Raw genomic sequence first — 23,145 nt, 5'->3', positions numbered from 1 at the left:
GGCTCTAAACTCTAGGGAGTGTACACTCCAGAGGTGGGGTAAATAGTGGCAGTGTAAATGTCACATAGACAAGTTTCATTTATTACTGTATACTACATTTATTAATTTATTTGTTCAACTACGCCTGTGGATTTAAAATAGTAGTGGTATTTCATTTCAGTCTGTTATGCCATATTTCCTTAATTTGTTAAGTAAAGGTGTGTTAACTCTAATTTAAGTATATTGGAAGTATAGTTTGCATAACTGGTATTTTTGAGTTAGACCCATGCCACAGAATATCATTATTATTATTGGAATAGGTTTAGTCCTGGAAACTCCCAAGGCACGCTATTGAGCATGTACAGAGTCTGGCCAGGTGGAGGCACCACCAGTTTTAAATTCCTTTAGAAGTAAAGGGACTGCAGCTGAGGGATGGATAAGGGATTCCCACCTGTCTTACATCATGACTAGGATACTCAGGATTTCCTTTGTTGTCAGCAACCTTAGGCTGAGTGTTGCCTGCTCCCAAGTAACCCAGAAAAAAAAAGGGGGTTGCAACAATAAAGCTATTTTTAAAAATTCACATTGCTGCTTTGGTGAGTTTTTCTTTGGAAAGTTGTATCTATGTCACATGATGCTGTAATGACAATGGTAACTGAATACTTCATTAAAAATAGGAATATTAAAATAAAACCCCTGTGAGTGATCAGAATATATGTTGTGTATGGGCAAAATTTTCAAGCAATGTATTTTATCAGTGTAGAAAGAAAAATGTGTTGATTCCTATCCAACAGTCATTAAGAATTCCACAATACAGAGCAATGACTTCATATTTCTAGTAGATTTGACACATTCAAATCTACTAGACTGGTATTCTTTTTCTAAATGATGAATGAGTAACTGTCCTGATCTAAGAACAAGTTATGGATGGATGGATTGATCTTTATATTGATTTTTACTGTGTACATACTTGAACATGTTTGTTTCTTCTCCATCTCTCAAAAAAACATTTTTTTCAAAAGAAAGTCTTTCTGATGTCTCCTGCAATTAGGTGCTGCATCGACATTTTTTATCACAAGAGTCCACAAGAAGTTCATTTCAAGAAGAACTAGTAGGCCAAATTTAGTTGTTCTGTCTTCTTACACATAATGCTAGTGGTCCAAAGTGATTCTCCCAACTTTCTCCCTATTCTCAATACTCAGGCTTGGTCTACACTTACCTCCGCGATTTGGCGGCAGTCGACAGGAGTTCCGCAAAGTACTCAAAGAACTTGCGTAACTCCCGTCAACTGCTGTGCTTCTCTTCTGTGCGCCACCTTCATTGCACTGTGCCACTTGCGGGGGTAGATTAATAACGTCGACTTCTGGATTGACTGAGCACGTCTTCACTGACCGCTCAGTTGATCCAGATAAGTCGATCTGATGGCGGCGACTTTGCCGCTGTGAGTGTAGACATAGCCCCAGTTTCAATAAACCTATCTCACTATTTTTGTTAGACTGTTTGCCTGAGGGTTTTATGGCATATTCATATAATAGTTGAGTCATGTTCAAGTAAAATTAGAGGAAGCCTTCTTTCTATCAAATACATAAAAGGTGATATCAGAGTTGAAAAAAATCAATGTTTTCCATTTTTCAGGGCTGAGGGAAATCATCACAGTGGGGTTTAATAAACACTAAAAGGATGTCAGTGCATAAGAGCATTTTAAGAAGAGCTACATTGGTGTTTCTGCTAAATTGCTCTCCATGGAAGAGCTGCATGTAAAACTGAAGGTTTGCTTTTTACCTGGTTCTGACATTATTGTGAAGTTAAATGCAGGTTGCCTGCTTCCTTGTTTGTCTTTAACTCCTCCATTCAACTCTTGTAATTGCTGTTTAGTTAGAATGTGTCAGCAATTCATGATAATTGCTAAATGGCCTACTTTTTGCATGTCACAAACTGTTTTTCCATACAATTTTTATAGTGTTCAGTAAAGCTGAGACTGCTACTACAAGCGTGTCAGAAATATTGAGGAAAAATAATTTGCAGGTCCTCTTTTTGCTTAATAGACTGATCAGCCTGACTCGTATGTCAGTCAGTATTTTGTTTGATAACAAATGTTTTGGGTCCTGATCCTGCTGGCATGTTTGTTTAATTTGACTACCTTGAGTAGTCACATTGATTTCAATGGAATAACTCTCAGTACTAAAATTTAATCATATCCATAAACATTTGCAGGAATTAAGCTTTGGTGAATTATTGCTTGTATACATCTCAACCCAAAGCATAAGACACTCCAGAGTGGAATTGTACCTGGTTATTTTGTAATATGCACTTTGTAGTTTTATAGGACATTATAATTTATGGTGACATACTGCATAGCTGGCCCGATGAAAGTTTTTAAAAATATAAAAGTTAGCAGACCACAAAATAGAGTATTCATAAAAGTAAATAAAAATATTAAGGCCCTGATCCTTTAATTGATATCAATGGGGCTTCACTTGGGCACTGAAGTCCTCCCATGTGCTATCAATTAGAGGATAAGGGTCTAATCTCTCATCTCATTAATGAAACAATAAAGACAATGAAAAATAAGATTTTTCTAAATTTTGCTAATGTCCCACAGGAAGGGAGACTGGCCACTGTCTTGGATTGCCTCCTATCTTAAAGAAACCCAAGGTGCCCCTTTTGAAAGCTGCTTCTTTTTGTTTTGTATTTGATGTAACAGCATTAATGAAACCTGGGTTTCTGCTTTAATAATTTGTTCTAGAACTATCTTGTCTTCACCCTGGCATTTCTTTATTGGCAGTAAACCATGAATATTGTACAAACGTTTTTTCCATTAATGTTGTCGTAATTGTTTCATTAAATTTAAGCATGGATACTTGAAGAAAATCACAACTTTTATTCCTTGGTACTGAATAAAGTTGGTCAAAACTCAGAATGTCTCATGGAACAGAAATTGCAACATTAAAAAAAAAAAAAAAAAGTTGCAAATCAGGGGACAGGGCAGAAGCAAAAATGTAGAAATTTCCTGTGAAATAGAATTTCTAGGGGAAAATTATTTTGGATTAATCAAAATTCTTGTTTCAATAAAATAAAAATGTTTATTTTTATGTTGACTCATATTTTTAAATGTTATCTCTATATTTTTATTTGACTTCATATTTTTATTTTATAGTCTATATTTGTATTTTATTTTTCATTGTAAAATTAGGGTTTAATAATTTTTAATTTATAACAATCTAAAATTAAATTAAAATACTGTAATTGGGGACTGGTATTGTAATTTGTAAATGGCAATCAGTAACTTGTATTCTAATTGGTTTGCTTGTGGTGTTTGATTAGCTCTTTGGTAACTGGTATTATATCTGGTCTTTTGTAATTGATATTCTAATGGATAATTGGTATTGCAGTTGGTAGAAACATAGAAATAGTAGGACTGGAAGGGGACTTCAATAGGTCATCTAGGCCGTGTCTATACTGACGATGGCAAATTCGCCACCGCCAGATCGATCGAGCGGTCAGTGTAGACCCACTCAATCAATCAGGAAGTCTACGCTGGTAAACCACCCCCTCAAGTTAGTTCTATTTTTGGAGATATGGGCCCAATCATAGAAACAAGGAAAGTTTCAGGCTTTTTGATCAAGTAACTTTAATAAATATATTTCATAGATATATTTTATTAATTAATTATGACCCATAAATTAATGTTGCCCTTAATTAACATGAAGTTTATTCACAATTATAAAAGTGAATGATGTAATTAAAATTTCCTTAGAATGTTGTATTTAAGCATGCTACAATGGTGAAAGATGTGGAACTCTACCCAAGTTCTGACCGTAAACGGCTGGATTTTTCTGCTAAAACGGGCAGCGGTGAAATAGATAAAAATGACATTTTAATTCAATAGGTTTATTGTATCATTTATTTGTACATCACCAGTAGGCAGTGGAGCAGATCACAGTCTAACAGTTTTTATTGCTGTCCTCATTTCATTAAGACAGCATTGCATTGGTTTACGTTGAAGAAGCTTTCCTGGCAGCTAGTAGGGCTAAAAACGTTTGTTTAAATAAAAGATTCAATCTTACTGGACCATGAACAGTGTCAGTGTCTTGTGTCATTGTGTCTGCCCCCTACTATGCTGCACTTTACTTATACAGGAATTGAGTTCAAATATAAAAGAGAGGATTAAAAAATAAGTTATTGTACATATTTTTAAGATGCTTATTCCCATAGTAGTTAGTTGAAGTGAAACATTTAAACAGAAAAGCATGTTAGTTATTTTTTCCTCTAGTTTTTTAAACATCACAGACAGTTGTATCTTTAATTAGAAATTAAAATAAAATTATGGAAGAATTCCCATTCTCTTGCCCAGCCTTCAAAAGTAGTAAAAGACTCATTACATTACTCTGTCCCACTCACCTTGATGAGTATTGCCAAGTTTTTTATCCTTTGTTCCTAAGTGCATATTTAGAGTGAATGTGAGAACATATCGTATAGAGTAACAGTATATGAATGGTATAATAATAATATTTGAGCTGAATTTTAAAGGTTTGGGCTTTTTTTTTTTTTCTTTTTTCTTTTGCTTGATGGGGGAATCTCTCATTTCAATTTCATCTTTGGTTGAATATGTGAGTGAAATTAGTTGTTGATATTTTGGGAGATTTAATTCATTCTGACCAATGTTTAAATATAGAGGATTAGTTACTCTGAGATCAGTTTGTTGTTCCAACTCAGATCTGAAGCTTGTGCAAGTAGAAGTTGCATCATATAACTATAAGGCTAATCGAAGCTATCTCACTATTATGAACCCACAAGAGGAAATTGAAAATTCTCTGTATATATTGAAATCAACATTCTTAGCTCAGCCTAAAGGGAGTTCAAGAGCCTAATCTAGGAACACAGCCATGAGTTGCTCATTAAGCCTAATTTTAAAATGAAAGTTTTGATTATATCTTTGCACCTTTGTTTTTCAGGCTCACTGTTATTGCTTCATATAATTGAGCCTGTTTTTTATCATCCTCTGTTAACAGCCTATTTAATAACACAGTTCAGTTACCTTCTAAGTTCATATATATTACCCATATACTTTGCTTTCTCTGAGTATGCTATGGTTTCCAACTGTAATTTTATGAAAATATATGTAATGTTTATAACATTTGTGTACCATCTATTGTATTAAATAATCAGACATTGCTTGTGCAAAAACTACAGAGTTATTATCATATGTTTGTTTTTAATGAAAAGAATAGGATTTAGAAAAGATACAGAAGTGCTAGCCGGAATTAATTATTTTATTACAGAAACTGAAGAGAAATCTTTCCACAATTTGTAAGATAATATACATAAAGTAATCTGATAAAATATGTTGCTTATGTTTTGTTTTCAGTTTTTTTCTTTAATTTCATTTTTATTAGTATATTTGCACAAACGTACCTGTTTACATGTTAGAGGATTAAGGGGGTGATTTTTAAAGGCACAAACAGGAGGTCAGTGGCCAATTGCTGTTGAATTTAGATAGGATTTGAGCACCTAACTCTCATAGTTAGGGAAATGTTCCGGAAATCTCAGCCCAATAAACTAATAACTAACTTACTTCTGAAAATTGTGCTAAATAGTTTTCTGTAAAGTTAGTGTTTTCAGAGTTGAATTTGGCCCTAAGGATTTAATCAAATGTTGATAGAATTTCCTCCTTGTTCTTCTTTCAGGGGGAGTTTTCTCCACTTTGGAAAGAGAAGGGGGGTTCACTTGCCTAAACTTATGGATCTCCTTGATCCATGCAGACTGGAGACCCCCTCGGGGTGTTCAGTAGTGCAGATCAGGATTTCATATTCAAACTACAGTGATTTGCATCTTTTTGCCCCATAGATTTGGGAGCATGCCACAGAGAAAGGAGAGCCTGTACTCCCTCCTAACTTGCACACCAGGATCCCCACACAGCATCTATTAGAGCAGTGTTTCTCAATTGGTGTTCCACGGAACCCTGGGGTTCCGTGGGAACCCTGTTAGGGTTCCGTGAGAAAGTGACTTAGCGCCGCCGAGAGCAGCTGTTCTCCGCACCGCTGAAAAAGGGAAGATGTCCCGGATTTTTCGGCGGAGGGTATCGAGTATGAGTGTAATTTCCCTGCGGAGCCTAAAGGGTTCCGTGGGGAAATTTAATTGAGAAATGCTGACCTAGTTGTTTGTATATAATTTGCTTATTTCTACATTTTTTTTGGCCCCATATGTAAAAATACTGTTGAGAGTTTGGGGGGTTCCGCAATTATTTATCGAGTTCAAAAGGTTCCGTGGCCAAATTTAATTGAGAAACACTGTATTAGAGGGACTTTGTGGGCTGTAGTGGAATCGGAGTGTATGCCTTTAGATTGGCATTCCCTGATCCTTTCCACAGCCCCTCTTGGCCAGAAATATAGGTTTATAATTTGTTCACAAAGGAGATGAAACCAGGATGACTGCACTCACTCATAGGGATGAAGAAATGGTAGTTTCAATCCACAGTTTATTTTATAGGGTGATGTGCTGCAACCATTTTAAATAATTTATACTTACAACTATTTCTGAGATACCAGAAGACAAGCAACTGCCTCTCAAATAGTGACCTTCAATAGTAACAATTAGTATAAAATTTTTGTATATGATTCTGTATGTGATTTCTCCATGTAAGCTCTGCATTCAGAGATGTTAATTTTACAGACTTCTTTATGTACATTTGTCTCTTTACTTTTTTCCTCCTAAAACTACGTTAGGCTGCACCTTCATAAAACAGTGGTTAGGAGAATCAGTTGTAATACTGTTAACAAGTTTTTAAAATCTGTTCAATGCTTTCAGCTGACATAAAATAAGGAAAGTGATAGCTGTGTTTGGACAATTTGTGACATATATTTGCCACAATAGTGACAACAGCTAAGGTATAATTGCCTCTAATTACAGTAAATGTCACATAGTTAACAATCAATACATATTCCATTGACTACTTAATAGGAATTATTTGTAAAAATGCTCCTATCCTTCTATTTGAGGTTAAAAAAAAAAAAAAAAAATCCAGCTCTTCAGTGAACATCACCTTTGTTGATTTCAAATGTCCACCATTTGTAAAAGCTGATTATTTGCCCTAAAGGGCCAATACAGCAACAAAAGAAAATGTCAAGCTTCCAGGAAACCCATACAAAGCCCCTGAAGAGGGGTTTTTCATAGCCTCTCTATACTTTGTGTGCAAACCAGGCATATTTTTACATTGATTTTTGTCTTAAACGGATTTGTACCACTGGTCATTTAGTTTAATTTTAATTAATATTAAGACATTAAAGTGTGTGGGTGGGTGGGAGAGGGAGAGATGTAAGTAGGATAAAATTGCTGAGAGAGGACTGGAAGGTTAGTCAAAATGACCACACCACTGTGCCTGCAAAAGTCTAATATTACTGCCCTTATCAGGTAGTTCCTATTTTCCACGTCCATCTTTGTTGAATGAGCATTATTTACATTCCTTATGTAGAGATGCTTAATTACACAGCTGTACCCAATTTTTATTTATAAATTGAGCCTTTAAAAGACAGTTAGTTTATATCCTACTTAGCTATTACAGTAATATTGAAAACACTTTTTATCTACCTTTTTGGAAGTGGCACAGTTTTTGCCCCTACAACAAATTGCAACTGAGATGGTAGCACATAGACAGCTACCTATATTTTTACAGGTGTAAATCAAGGAGGTAGATGTCCAATAGCTTCCATTTGCATCTGCAGTTTATTGTGTGTTCAAAATTATAGAAACAGTATTTCCAGATACAAATTAGATGCTGGTTGACACCCATCTAAACATAAGGTTTTTGAGAATATTTCTAATGGTATTGGCAAACTATGAATTTCTAAGCTGTAAATGTGTGGCTATGAAGTTCAACATCAGAAATGCATTGTTCAGATCCATAAAGATTAAAGAAAACCTTTGATTTTCACTAGCAGCTAACATATGTTAGGCTTGCAAAATAATAAGACTGGGGTGGGAAAAAGCTGTGAGTCACAGGAAATGTATTTTTCTTGTTCAATTTACTTCCAGAACATAGACCTATTATTAAACTGAACAGTGATAGTTAGGGTTATGTTCCATGATGTATTTAAATGCACAAATAGTAGTAGTATTGATGAGCTTCCAAAACCCTTATTGTGAAATCAATGTTCATATACTTTATATCCTATTAAAATTTGTGTTCATGACACCACATCACAATGTTTTATTAATTCCAAAGTGAATAAGTTTGTGTCCTTTATTATATTTATATATATATATTTTTAAACAAAATGAAAAGGTGTTATTTGACTTTTTAAGGTATATTTCTTTTTCAATTCTCTATTCCCATCCTGGTGTATGCCTAATCATCAGATTATTTCATGAACAATCTGTAGGATATGCGTGAGAGGCTGTTTAAATTCGTGCGTCCCTTTTTATATTTTTCTGCATATCACAGTCTAGTAGAGTGGTTCTCTAACTTTTTCATGCTGTGAACCATTTCTGAATATAGAGATCCTCTCATTGACAACCTCCCCTCCCTACCATCTTATCCCATGCCTTGCTTAGGGAACTTTGGTTATATGAAAAAAGTAATGATAGGTCTAATATTTAATGACACCAAATGAAAATAAACTCACTTTAATATGAGGCGTGCAGCTACTTGGTTATAATGGATTTTGTGCATGTGCTGTTTATTTTTTCTCCCTGGTATAAGACTTTTTTTTTTAACTAATAAATGTAATTTCCTTGCATTACCTGCAGCCCCACTGTTCTAATCTGTCTGTCACTTAGCAAGTTGATTCCACCCTGAGTGTTTCCTAGCCTTCTAAATCTGCTGTCATCCACAAATTTGATCTCTGTTTAATTTACACCCAAAACAAAACACTCAGCAAAAAAGTGGTGTTTACACCCAACAAAAAAAGACATGAAGCAGCTACATGTAACACAAACAGAGGTTTAAAAAATCCCTGAGAACCCTGAAAGAGCACTGGACTGGGCTGTAACTAGCAGGAAGTGTTACTGTTGATATTTTGGCAGATGCTACACCAGTATGTCAGTAACAGTTCTTTGGGACCATCTGCAAATGCTCTGCCAAATACTATTTATTCACAATTTCAGAACCATCCCTCACTCGTTTGAGCAACAGTCTGCATGCACAAGTAAACTGCTCAGGCAAACTTGTTAATCTGGAAATGAGGTGTTCCTTAAATACTTATTTTACAACTTTGAGTGACAAAAATACCTATAATGTAAGTTCAGAGTTGTAGAAAAAGTGGCAAGAAATGTAAATCAACCTTCTGATTAAAACTCATCTTTCTTGTGTTTTCTCCAGAGATTATATTTTCTCTATGAAACATTTAACATTGTTCCACACCAAGAAATGTCTTGCAATTCCCTGGTGCTGAAGAGAGAGTTGAAATGTAGAAACCCATCAGTTCTTAAATGCCCATATGGATCATACTTATATCAGCCAAGATGGAAAGCTGCCTTAATCAAGTCTTCAAGATGATAACCTATATCATCTTGAAAGAAGGAATCAAAAACATTAGGGCTGCTTATATTTTCTGAAAATCCTCAAAGTGCCAGAAAGAAATCCATTCATCTGGTTTAGTTTGGTAAATGAGAGCAGTTTAATGTCTTCACGAGAAGTATTTATTAACTTCAGCACAGTCAAATCAAGGATGAGTTTGATTCATGTTCCAATGACCCCTCCTTTTAAAATAACTCCAGTTTTATTAGAATGTTGTAGGTCCCCACTCTTTCAATGGTTCACGCACATTCTAATTGAGTCAGAACCCTCTAGCAAGCAGTGGATCCTAGAAGACAAGTGTTCAGACCTGACTCTATGTAAGCATGTCTGGATCCCAGACATTCCTCAGTTCCTTTTTACAACTGAAGATCAGAACCTCCAGTCCTTCCTTTCAAACCTCTTTTGGTTGTTCTCTTGAAATTTTCTCTAATAGGTGGAGTGTTACATAGGTTAAGTCTCAGTCATAAATTCTGCTCCCATGTCTGGTCTGGTGCAGTTTCACTGGCTCTGATAAACGTTGCCTTGTTCAGCTTTTTAGTGTCCTCCATTATGGCAGATCCTGGTTTTAAAAAAAAAAAAATCTCGGTATAAGTGCATATTTTGAAGAGCCAAGATATCTATAACTGGTCAACGTTCCTGGTGCCAGTAGTTGCTTGGCTAAAATCACTCCTCAAAGCACTACTGTCCTGGGCTTTCACCCCTTGTACTTGTCAGAAGTGGAAATCCTAGTTCTGAGTCTAACATTTGGAAAACGGATTTGCTGGCACCCACTTCATGGAGACCTGGTTGTTAACAGTAAGGATCTTTTTTGTTGTTGAAAGATACCTTCAAGACCAGCTCAGAGAAGTCCTTGGATTCAAAGAAATGTAAGAGGAAGGACACTGAGTCATCTCTGCATCACCTGTCTTCTCCTTGGCAATAGATAGGGGATTGATTTGGTCCTTTATATACTCCTTGGTCCAAATATTCACTTCTTCTTCGAGTGGTTGCAGACTTGTGTTTCCAGTCAGATATGTGCATGCCTAGTACATGAAAACCAAATAACTTTGCCTAGCAGTATCCCTATGAGTGGTGTTTGCAGCCTTTGGCCCTTAAGCCTCCTTTGACTATTTAGGGGTGATGCCACCCCTGTTCCCCTCAGTTTCTTTGCATTGCCTGCAGCTTGAGTAGGACATTCTTTATGGTGTTTACCTCTCGGTTCTTTCTGTCTGGTGTTTCTGGATTTTTTTGTGTATAGTTAGCAGTTAATAGCACCCCTAGGTTTTTGTTAGTTAGTAATTAGCAGCAATTTTTAGCCCGATGAGAAGCCTTCCCCAGGTTTTAAACATTGCCCGTCATGTGGGGTGACTATTCCTAATAGTGACTCCGACACTCTCTGCTTATTGTGCCCAGCAGAGGGGCACATTAACGAAAGGTGCGTCATCTCTAAGTAGCTCAAGAAGAAAATGCAAGCAGTGAGAGACTTGCACATTAATAAACAGCTTCTGGAGCAGGCCATAATACCCACTTTGGCACCAGGCACCTCTGCAGATTGTCTGGTCCTGCAGAGCCCTCCAGAGCGAACACGAGATGTTTTCCCTAAGAGGAAGAGAAATTGTTCTCCTTCCTCTGGCCCTCTAAGGAAGAGTTACCACAAGACAGACTGAGGCCATTCCAGGACTCTGAGAGATTCCTCTTTGTCTTCTAAGAGGAGTGCTGACCAGCATCATGATTCCTCCAGTACGCAGGATGGAGTGGGGCCATCTAACTGCTCCCCATTACCACACCAAGATCAGTTGGGTTCTGTACCATCAACCCCAGTAATGGGGCATCTGTTGAGTCCAGTACTGACGACATCATTGTCAGCACCAACTGTCCCTATGTCATTGGCACGCATAGCAGGTGGCATCAGACCTGCATTGCCTCTCTGTTCCTGATTCCCAATAATTCAGGAACATTCAGCTGCCATGGCTGCTGCTTCTGCTGCTGTGCCCTCGGCACCATGTGGTCTGGTGACAGTCTTTTCATTGGCACCATATTCTGCACTACCTAAGACTCAGAGTGCAGAGTTGTGGTGTGGGGGTGGGTCAGCCTTCTTTTCAGCACCAAGTGGTCCATCAGCGCAAACACCGTCTTTCGCACCAATGATATCTTTATTGCAGACCTTATCTTAGGAGGTACTGGCCTCAGTTCTGGTTACAGTCTTTCGTTCTGATACTGAATGGAAGTGCTATGCCTCTTTCGATACTGAAGGAATTGACTGCTCATCCATTCTCAGTACTGATGCCATCTCCATATTGGTTTTCGGACAAGGCCGATCATTTGCTTCCTCCATCAGGGTGGCTCCTCCACTACCATCAGGCAACTTCCAGGGCTCCTCAGGATCAAGTTCAGGATAATCTTCTTCCTCTCCCTTGCCTTCCAAGCAACACCCTTGGAAGTCCTCAAGACCATCTTCAGACCACCATCAGCACCGAGATCATCGCTTTTGCTGACCTAGTACCTGCTGGCCACCACTGCCTAACCCTTTTTTCCAGTGCCCTCCTTGGAATCCGTAGGACATTTCTCAGTCTGCAGGATCCAATTCTTCCAATTCCAGTCCAGGGCAAGATCACCAATCCCAGCTGTAGTCTTTCTTCCCCAGACATCTCTATTGCTGACATACTCTGTGGTCATTCTTCCTGAGTCGGTTCAGCCTGATTCTCTCATACAGGACCAAGTTTCTCACTCAGGAATCTCCATTCATACTGATCATTTCTTTCTCGTCACCAGATGACTCCACAGTACTGGATTCTTCTTTCCCTGTGCCTGAGTATTTTAAGTCATATCAGCACCTCCTGTGATTATGGCTTCCACCTTGGGTACTGAGGCCAGGTTTGTGCTGGACAATATGCATAAATTGCTGGATATTCTCCAGTCCTCAACTCCAAGGAAGGTAGCTCTCCCAATAAGTGAAGCTCTCTTGAAGCCTGTGAAGTCCTTGTGGAATACCCCAGCTTCATTACCATATACAGCAAAGTATTCTGAGAAAAGCAGTGTTATGTTCCTGTGGAGGGCATCAAAAGTTGCTATTCCCATGCAGCCCCTAACTCTCTCATTGTAACAGCAATAAACAACAGATCACAGCAGGGGAGATACAAGTTCACATCAAAAGACAAAGAATTTAAGAGGCTGGACTTGATGAGGGATCACTCTGGTGACTGTTCTTTCCATGTTAAATCACAACTGGTTTGCTGCCTTGGATCTTCAGGACACTTACTTCTATGTGGACAGTTTTCCTGAGCCACAAGAGGTTTCTGAGATTTATCATTGCACGTCAACACTATCAGTACGCTGTACTTCCCTTTGACCTGTCCTCCGCTCCATGCATTTTTACCAAATGCATGGTTGTGGTGATAACATACCTCAGGAAAAGAGGAACTTTTCTTTGTGGATGATAAATTAGTGAGGGACAAGTCCTCTCCCATATCTAATTCACACTATGCCTTTATGAATCTCTGGGTCTGATTTTGAACAAGAGAAAGTCGACATTAATACCAACTCAAAAAATTGAGTTAATTGAGACCCTAGTAGATTCTACAAGTTCAAGTGTTTCTACTGAACAAACTGTTCCAGGCAGTTCCACACCTGTGTGTCTCACTCTCTACTTTCAACCTTCAGCTATGATCCGGGTATTCCTGAAGCTATTAAGTTATGTGGCCGCATGCACTTATGTGGTCCAGCATGCAAGATTGGGTCTTCATCCTCTTCAAGTGTGGTCAAAGCTGGTCTATCACCCAAATTCTCAGTCATTGGTCAGGTTTGTCCAAGTGCCTCCAGCAATTCTGGGCTCCCTATTGTGATGGACAGTTCAAAGCAATGTATGCCAGGACATTCCCTTTGCTCATTGTCTTCTGACCAGGACCACAGTTACTGTTGCTTCCACAATAGGTTGGGGAGCACATCTGGGGAACTAAAGGTCAAAGTTTTATGGATGGAGCAGGAAGCATCTCTTAATGTCATTATCCTGGATGTCAAGCCATTTACAAAATGGGCAGGGTATTTTGAACACAAATCAAGGTCACCGCGGTTCATATACTCACTGACAGCAACACCATGGTGTATTACGTGTACAAGCAGGGAAGAGCCCATCCCACCCCATCCAGCTTTGTCAGGAGGTGACAAAATTGTAGCCATTCTGCATCAAAGAGAACATCATTCCCACAGCCAGGGACGCAGAATTACTTGGCCAATTGTATAGGAAGGAATTTGTCTCAGAATCATGACTGGTCTCTGAAGAGCAGTGTGCTGAGGTCCATATTTGGACAATGGGGTCTTCCTGCTATCGACTTGTTTGCAGTGAAGGACAACAAAAAGTGCCATCAGTTTTGCTCTTGAATGGGTCTCAGTCTGAGTTCTTCAATCGACACATTTAATCTCAGTTGGGGATTGGCCCTGATGTATGATTCCCCCCCCCCCCCCCACTCCCCCCCACCTCCGGTTCCAATCATTCCTCAGGTCATCCTGGAGCTTAAGATGGATTGTGCCAGGCTGATTCTCATCACACAATCCTGGCCAAGTCAATGTTGGTTTTCCAACCTGCTCAATCTTTGTTTGTCCACACATTCCTCTTCCTTGTTGTCCTGATCTACTGATACAATACCACTGTCAGATTTTGCATCCAACACTGAATAATCTGCATCTCACAAAATGGATGCTACATGATTAGATAAGGAAGAGGACTGCTTCCGAAGCCATTCAACAGGTTCTGCTTAATAGTAGAAAGCCCTCTAGTAAGCGGAAACAATTTTTGATTTTGTCCCTGGCTTGGGAAATTCAGCCCTGCATTCAGGACATGTTGGAGTACCTATTAGACAGACCAGAGGACTGAAGATGTATCCGTTTGTTGAAGATTCACTTAGCAGCAATTTTGGTGTTTCAAGCTCCATGGTAGTCAGATTTTTTAGAGGGGTCATTTGTTTCTTCCCACCAGTGAAGGAAGTGATTCCTCAATGGGACTTTAACACTGTAAGCTGTCCTCCTGGGTCCTCTGTTTGAGCCCTTGACAATTTGTTCTTTCTCTTCTGTAACAATAGGCAGCATTTCTTGTGGCCATAACTTTTGCAAGGAGAGTTAGTGAGCTACAGGCCCTAATGGCAGACTCTCTGTATTACTCAGTTTTTCAAGGACAAGGTGGTCTTGAGGCCTCATCCTAAATTTTTGTCATAGGTGGTGTCACAATTTCATCTTATCCAGACAATGCACTTACCTGTATTTTTTCCCAAATCTCATTCAAATGCAGACAAACATCATCTTTGTTCCTTGGATGTGAGACGATGCTTGCAATTTTACTTGGAAAAAGCCAAGCCATTTTGTTCATCCTCGTTTTTTGTTTCCTTTGCAGATCAGATGAAGGGTCAAGCAGCCTCTGCCCAAATGATTTCCAGGTGGATAACAACCTGTATTTCAACGGCTTATGGGATAGCTAGGACTTGGCCTCCACAGAGGTTAATAGCTCATTGAACAAGGGCATTTCTCAGTGACGTTTCAGTATTGTACGTTTGCAGGCCTATTACTTGGTTATCCATACATACCAATGTTATACTATTACAACCACATCTAAATCACATGCAAATTTGTGGAAGGCAGTCCTGCAGTTAGTTTTTAAATAGACTCTGAACCCCACCTCTTTCTGATACTGCTTGTGAGTCACCTGAGTAGAATACACATCTGCAACCCACTGGAAGGAGAAAAGATGGTTACCTGACTATACAGTAACTGTTGTTTTTCAAGATGTGGGTGTAGTCATGTATTCCACGACCCATCCTCCATCTCCTCTGCAGAATCTCAATTCTGATGTACCGTTTGAAGGAACTGAGCAGGTAGGGCAGTGCCACACTTAAATAGCCAGGGGAGGGGTTTAGTAGTCAGAGAGCACGAGCACCATCCCTATGGGTACTGCAAGGCAAGGTTCTCTGGCTTTGGTGCTCAGGGCATCTGCACACTTAAATGGAATACACTTCTCCACCCACACCTTGAAGAACAACAGTTACCGTACGATAGGTAACCATCTTTTCCAGGAAGTGCATGTATGTGATCCTAATGATCAGTGCTTTCTAGAAAGTTCCAACTCAACTCTTTAGAATGCATGCCTGTCCCAGAAATGGAGATCTATCCTGACAAGCTCTCTAAGAACTAGCATTACTGGTAATTATTTTTTTTCAAACATCTATCTCACACTATTATTATTGTATGAAAAGTTCCAGAGGGGTAGCTGTGTTAGTCTGTATACAGCAAAAACAACGAGAGTCCTGTAGCACCTTAAAGACTAACAAATTTCTGCAGGCATAAGCTTTCATGGGCTACAACCCACATCCATCTGAGGAAGTGGGTTGCAGCCCACAAAAGCTTATGTTTGCAGAAATTTGTTAGTCTTGAAGGTGCTACAGGACTGTCGTTTTTATTTTTATTGTATATTTTTATCATTTTTAGACTAGTATCTGAAAGCCGCAATCTGGACTGGGGATTGTTGTGCTAGGTATTATAGTCAGTTACCTCCCTTCCCATTCCTCTCCTCCCCACACATTTTTACTGCTCATAAGTAATTATTAAGTCCATTTAGGGGTCATTGCTACCTCACACCAAAATGCACTGTATTAGAGCTCATCTTGTCAGATACTAGTTTTCAAGTAAGTTATTACTTTCTTCAGAATGGACTTAGAAATAATCATGAGATTTTTTTCCAACCACACTTTGACCCTGTTGGAAAAGCAACTCTCAAAATATTATGAAAGCCAAGCTTTCTGAGCCATCAGTGAAATGACCAGGTAATTCCAAGCTTCCTGAGCAGTTACCTCAACATCATGGAATTCAGGATTAGGATGACAGAACTCTTCTCCTCAGATATTACAAAACTAACAGACCAGACCAAAACCCAGCCGCCTTCTTCTAAGCATGATGTCAAAATACCACATTTTGGTAATTGATTCCAGGCTGTATGGGCTGAAGTTCATAATTTTGAATTAGATTTAATAAAGGACTGTAGGCCATCAAAGTAGATGGCAGAAAAACTCCAGAGAAGTATTAATACAGTGCAACTAAATTTGCAAAACCTGCTATAGCTAATCCAGATAAGATGGGAATCATACTGTTTTTTCCTGCCACTTTCTTACTAAAGAGACAGTTCTTTCCTGTCAGTTTCTTGCCAAAATGTGTCATATTCTTCACTGTGCTAATGAGTAGTCTATTGTAATAGCAAGGCCTTTTCTTTCTCAAACATGTTTCCCTTTTGTTTTGCTGTTCAAACACCTTAGGCTGGGCTTTGTCATCTGTTGGTTAAAGTACCTGAGGCAGTATTTGCTATCAAATGTGATCCTTTTAGCAATTAGTAATAACATAAAGATACAGAAATCTCTTGTTTTTCCTATCTCTTGTCTGCTTTGTCATCTAGACTAGGACTTCCAAAGGAGCTTAAGGGAGCTAGGTGTCAGATCCCATTGCATTTCAATGGGGTTTAGGCGCCCAACTCCCTTTAGACACTTTTGAAAATCCCATCAGAAATCATCTTCTAATCCTGTAATATGCAAAGGTACATAAACTAAAGTCACTCTGTATATGAACTTGATGAAGTGAAATGTGTATTACTCACTATGTCAAGAGTCTCTTTTGCCTTTAATAGCCTCTTTATAAAATGTCTATACTTTCTTCCAAAAATATTTGTAATAAACTTTTCTATTTGTTTTTTAAAACCCTAACTGAATAGCATATTGCTGAACAACACTTATACCAGAGTTATCTCTGACATAGAATGGAATGGGAGGAGCTAAGAAATTGAAGTAATTTTTATAGGCAGTTAGACTATTTATTTTCATTACAGAAGCACTTAGATACACCAGGTGAGATCAGATCAGGGCCTCATAGTTGTAGGTGCTATACATACACTTCATAAGAAACAGTCACTGCCCTGACAAGCTTACAGTTTTAGCTTTCAAAATAGGCAACACAGACAAAAAGTACGAGAGGAAAATATTATCCCCATTTTATAGATGAAGACCTGAACCACAGAGGGATTACATAATTTGCCCAAGTTCACACAGGATATTTGTGTCAGAGCTGGGAAGTAAACCCAGATCTCCTGCCGTAACCGCAAGACCATTCTTAGGAAAAATAATAACATTAATTATAGTACATAGCACTTTTATATCTACAATGCACTGTAAAAACTTAACTAATCATCAAAACACAACACTGCACTGACTTTCATGACTATAGCAAAAGAACATTGATAAAGTCACGTATGGCCAGGGAAAGGGATTCGTAAATAATCTGCTTCATCTACAGAAGCCATCTTATTGAGAAAACCAACACACATTCAGAAGAGGAGGATAGACTCCAGACAATTCAAACATAGACAATAGAATCCCGGATCAGGAAATAGAGGGGAAAACAGCCTACCTAAACTCAATAAATTGAAAGCAAATAAAAAGTTTCCTTTAGAGGATTTCTGCAAACAGCAGCTGTGTCTCAGTCCTCAGAAAAAATGCAAATTAAATTTCAGTCCTTCAAGCTGAGAGACTAGACATAGGGGAGCTTGCAATGTCTCAAATGGACAGAAATACACTTTGGCAGAAGTATAGTAGATAACCAAATGGTTCAAATATAATGATGTGTTACATACAAAGTAGCAGAGAATCATAGAAGATTAGGGTTGGAAGGGACCTCAAGAGGTCATCTAGTCCAACGCCTGCTCAAAGCAGGACCAACCCCAACTAAATCATCCCAGACGGACTTTGTCAAGCCACACCTTAAAAACCTCTAAGGATGGAGATTCCACCACTTCCCTAGGTAACCCATTCCAGTGCTTCACCTAGTGAAGAAGTTTTTTCCTAATATCCAACCTAGACTTCCCCCACTACAATTTAAGATTTTTGCTCCTAGTTCTGTCATCTTCTACCACAGAGAACAGCCTAGTTCCATCCTCCTTAGAACCCCCTTTCAGGTAGTTAAAGGCTGCTATCAAATCCCCCCTCATTCTTCTTTTCTGCAGACTAAACAAGCCTAGTTCCCTAAACTCTCCTCATAAGACATGCTTCAACCCCCAATCATTTTTGTTGCCTTCCTCTCTGGACTCTCTCCAACTTCTCCACACCCTTTCTGTAGTGTGGGGCCCAAAACTGGACACAGTACTCCAAATGCGGCCTCACCAGTGCCAAATAGAGGGGAATAATCACTTCCCTCTATCTGCTGGCAGTGCTCCTACTAATGCAGCCCAATATGCTGTTAGTCTTCTTGGCAATCAGAGCACACAGTTGACTTATATCCAGCTTCTTGTCCACTGTAACCCCCAGGTCCTTTTCTCCAGAACTGCCAGTCGGTCTCCAGTCTGTAGCAGTGTATGAGATTCTTCAGTCCTAAGTGCAGGCTTCTGCACTTGTCCTTGCTGAACCTCATCAAATTTTTTTTGGCCCAATCCTCCAATTTGTCTAGGTCACTCTGTATCCTATCCTTACCCTTCAGGGTATCTACCAATCTTCCCCCAGCTTAGTGTCATCTGCAAATTTGCTGAGGGTGCAATCCACCCCATCTTCCAGGTCATTAATAAGGATGTTGAACAAACCTGGCCTCAGCATCGACCCCTGGGGCACTCCGCTTTGTTACAGGCTGCCAACTAGACATCAAGCCATTGATCACTACCTGTTGAGCTTGATGATCTTGCCAGCTTTCTATCCATTTTATAGTCCATTCATCCAACCCATACTTCTTTAGTTTGCTGATAAGAATACTGTGGGAGACCGTATCAAAAGCTTTGCTAAAGTCAAGGAATATCACATCCACCGCTTTCCCCACAAAGTGAGTGGTTTGATGCCCTGTTAACTAAAACCTTGAAGTCATACCAAAAATACACAGGAATAGGTAAGGGGGAGCTCCCTGCACACAGCTTCAGTAGGATCAGAGCATTGCAAAGGTTCATTTCCCTCCTGAATTGCATTTGTACAATTTAGCTGTTGCTGAGGATCTGGCATGTATATATGTACAATATTTTAAAATATAAAAGTATTTACAAATGGGAATTTCTTACACTACCTTTTAATATAGAAGTTACAGTACATACAGGCTTGAGAATTGGTGAGATTTTAGTTCTTTCCACCACCACCCCCTCCCCAAACTATTAACTTGCTTGGCAAATGGTGAATATAGGGTCTGATCCAATGCTTCTTAAAGGCAATTGGATACTTATACAGTCAAAAAAAAAATTGATTGTTATATTTTGTGTTTCATAGTCCCTATTTTATAATTATTTTCATTCCATAAATATATGATTATAACTAACCACTGAAAAATTGTCAACTAGCAACTGTATTCTGATCAACTTAACATCTTTTCTTTCCAGGCAGAACTAATTAAAGGGAATTTACAAAGTGTTGGACTCACTCTTCGTCTGGTGCCATCTAAAGAAGAGGATGGAGGACATGTTGTTGTTGAAACTGTTACACCAAATTCACCTGCCGCAGCTGCTGATCTCCAACGGGGAGATAGACTTATAGCTATTGGAGGTAAGTAATCATGTCATTTGTTTTTTAAAAAATTTTGTTGTTACAAAATGCAGTAATCAGTTTTCTTCAACTAAAATGCTGTTTAAAACAGCAAAAAAAAATATCTCCTATTGTTACATTTACTTTTATGTATTTATGGCCACCTAAGGTGTATAATTTAACTATGTCCCATTTTCTTGTATATTAAAGCATTTATTCTATACTTGATGTAAATCCAAACAACAGTTGAAGAAACATTTAAAGTATAGTTGTATTCTTAACAGCTCTAAAAATAGCATTGTTGGGTTTCCTGTTGAAGATGTTTTAACCATTTACTATAAAATCTGCACACTTAAAAGGCAAAATAGAGTATTTCTGTCTCCCAGGCCTGCAAACTCAGTGTTGGCTCTGAAGTGCTAACATGAATATGAAGTTATTTCTGACCATAAAATAACCCCATACAACTCAAACATGACCCAGGTATATTTGTTGAGTATGAAGGTACCAGTTTTATGTTGGGAGCTGTAGGTTTATGATCATCTCTGACCATCAGCCCACTTTTATTTAGGAGCTGAAATATTACTTAAGAGTCTAACTTTAGGCACCCAGATTTGAACATTTTGGCCAATGCTAATTAAAAATGTAGTTGTTGTATAAAAGCCATAATATGCCCTTTTGATTTTTGTGCAAATCTCCCATTGACATCGCTGGGAATCCAGATGTGGATTGAGGGTAGTGTCTTGTCCTAAAAGGACACCTGGACTCTCAGACCACACTTAAAAAATGGAATTCAACTCTCTGTCTAAAGAGTCTAAATAGATATGTGCAAATGTCATGACAACTGAAAATGAAGTATCCTGTTACTGTAAAATAATATGCTGAATTGTTCAAATTGCTGTTTCAAGCAGGACAAGGCCTTGATCACAGAGCCAGATCATCAGTCGCCATTTACTATTTTCCTAAGACACACCAAATAAGTCAGACAATTATTTAAACCATTTCAGGTCACCAATAACCCAATTCCATGCTTCAGCAGTGAGGCATGCCATCGTTTCAAACAGGGCCAAACCCTGAATCAGATGCCTATGTGCTCAGGTGCAGGGAAGACGTCCATTGATTCAGGTCTGAGAACCTACTTCTGTTGATGACCTTACAGAACTCTTAACAATAAACTAATTTACAATATAGTGTTAAACTGAAAAACACAATTGGCCAGATCTGGGACCCTGCCTAAATTCTCATTGCATTGCTGTGGTGGTATAAAAGGGACTTAAAGCTGGCTCAGACAGGCAGCTGAGGATTGCCCCAACACATCAGAATTCTTGGCTGGCATAAAGCTGGTGTAGCCAGCATTACACCACCCATGGACTTCATTGACTTCAATGGGACTATTTACATACTTAATTTAAGCACATCCTTAAGTACCAGTCTGAATCAGGGCCTTAGAGTTGTGCTTAGGTGTCAATCTAGGCTGTGTGCTGGGGATCCAGCAACAGGAAAATAGAAAGGTGGCTTAGAGCCATCTTCACCTCCTCCCACCACTGAGCCCAGCTAAGAAACTGGGCCGTTGTGCCTACGTGCTGCTGTTAATGTATTGATGCTGATTTGTTTGTTAGCCTGATGTTACCTTTATTATTATAGTTATGTATATTTCTAAGACAAGTACCCACTAATGTCTGAGTGCTAAATACTACTTAAAAAACCCAGTGCATGCCAGTTCATTTTTAATTTCATACTAAACTGTTTTTATCAGTTATTCTTTTTCCTCCACAACAACACTGTTCTACTTGGGTAAGAATCGTGAAAAGAATCCCACTATTACTACCTTCCAGTTGGGATCTTTTTTCATAATGGCTTGACTGTTTCCCTTTAGTAATAACAATATTACTAAATATTACAGATTTACATGAATTCATATACTGCTTTTGGACACACATAATTTTTTTCTTTCAAGTTTGCTAATTTTTGTTCTTCTTTGAGTGCTTGCTCATGTTGATTCCAAATAGGTGTGTGCGTGCAGCGTGCACAGATTGCCAGGATTTTCCCCTACTGGTACCTGTAGGATTGACTCTAGTGTCCCCTGAAGTGGCGCCTTCATGACTCCTACATAGGGCCCTGCCAACCCTCCACCTCCTCAGTTCCTTCTTACCACCCGAGACGGTTGCTGGAACATAGCTCTTTTGCTTTGCAAGCTTCCCCATTGTCTTTTAGAAGTACCTGTAACTAGTTTTTAAATATTTGTTAATTAGTTAGTATAGTCTTAGAATAGGAATAATTACCGCTTATTGGTTTCTTCCCCTTCCTGCCCTTGGGATGGGGCATGCCTGACTTCAAGCCCAGTGGGTCCTGTAAGAAGCCTATGCCCAGGGATGATCCCCACTCATCATGTTGTAAGTGCCTAGGAGAGACTCACCAACGTGATTGGTGCAAGATCTGCATAGGCTTCCAGAACCCAAAAGGAAAGAAGCCAGAGACTCAAATTCCTACTGATGGAATCAGCCCTATAGAACAGGGCTTGGCGAAGCAAGGGCCTTGCACCTTGGCATCTGTGCGGAGTGCACTGGCATCAGTGAGAGAAGCGGTGCCGAGGAAGGACTACATGCCCTGAGACTTCCAGCACTGGCATACCTCCCTGGCACGAAAGGACTCGGCATGGGGACAGATGAGGCACCGTTCCCAGCCCTGGTGCTGGGAAAGTGGCAGAAGAAAACAGTCAGGGGCTGCTCACCGACATCAAGATCATCAGTGCTCAAAGGCTCAAGGAAAGTGTGACCCATGTCCAGCCACTTAAGCCCCGAGCCCACAGCAGCAGGAACTGTTGGCTCCAGCCCCGCAGAGGGGTTTGTCAAGTCCAGGCCCATTGGACTCCCCATAGAGAGACAGGCATGAGGAGGAATTTACGCCTGAAACTTTTGAGGTGGTGAGGGACCTTAGCAAGGGCACAGCCTTAGCGCTCCCACTGAGGCACAACTGGGATCAGGAGCCAGCACCGAGAAGAGTCGTGATGCTGTCCAAGGGCAAACCTGCCATGATGGCAAGGTTGCACTCACTACAGCACCGCTCCCCGGCACTGTCCAGCACCACGCCTCCATGGTCCCCAGAGAGTGACCAGTTCTCCTCCAACTCTGAGGCGTAGTCACATACATCAAGGAGCCTTAACAT

At 39.3% G+C, this 23,145-nt stretch overlaps 1 protein-coding gene across 1 annotated transcript in view; it reads left to right on the top strand.

Moving 5' to 3' along the window:
- The window catches only part of PDZD8 (PDZ domain containing 8), a 127,946-nt gene that overhangs the window by 95,499 nt on the left and 9,302 nt on the right, over window positions 1-23,145 (top strand). Inside the window, exon 4 of the mRNA XM_067561299.1 lies at window positions 19,842-20,004. Within this exon, the coding sequence (XP_067417400.1) occupies window positions 19,842-20,004 (163 nt within the window). The remainder of the gene's footprint in view (window positions 1-19,841; window positions 20,005-23,145) is intronic.

Source organism: Emydura macquarii, unplaced genomic scaffold, assembly GCF_026122565.2.
Source record: "Emydura macquarii macquarii isolate MOO-44397 ecotype Brisbane River unplaced genomic scaffold, CSIRO-AGI_Emac_v2 contig_2372, whole genome shotgun sequence".
Classification (NCBI taxonomy): domain Eukaryota; kingdom Metazoa; phylum Chordata; order Testudines; family Chelidae; genus Emydura; species Emydura macquarii.
Note: the sequence above shows the minus strand (reverse complement) of the source record. Positions and strands in the feature narration are given on the sequence as shown.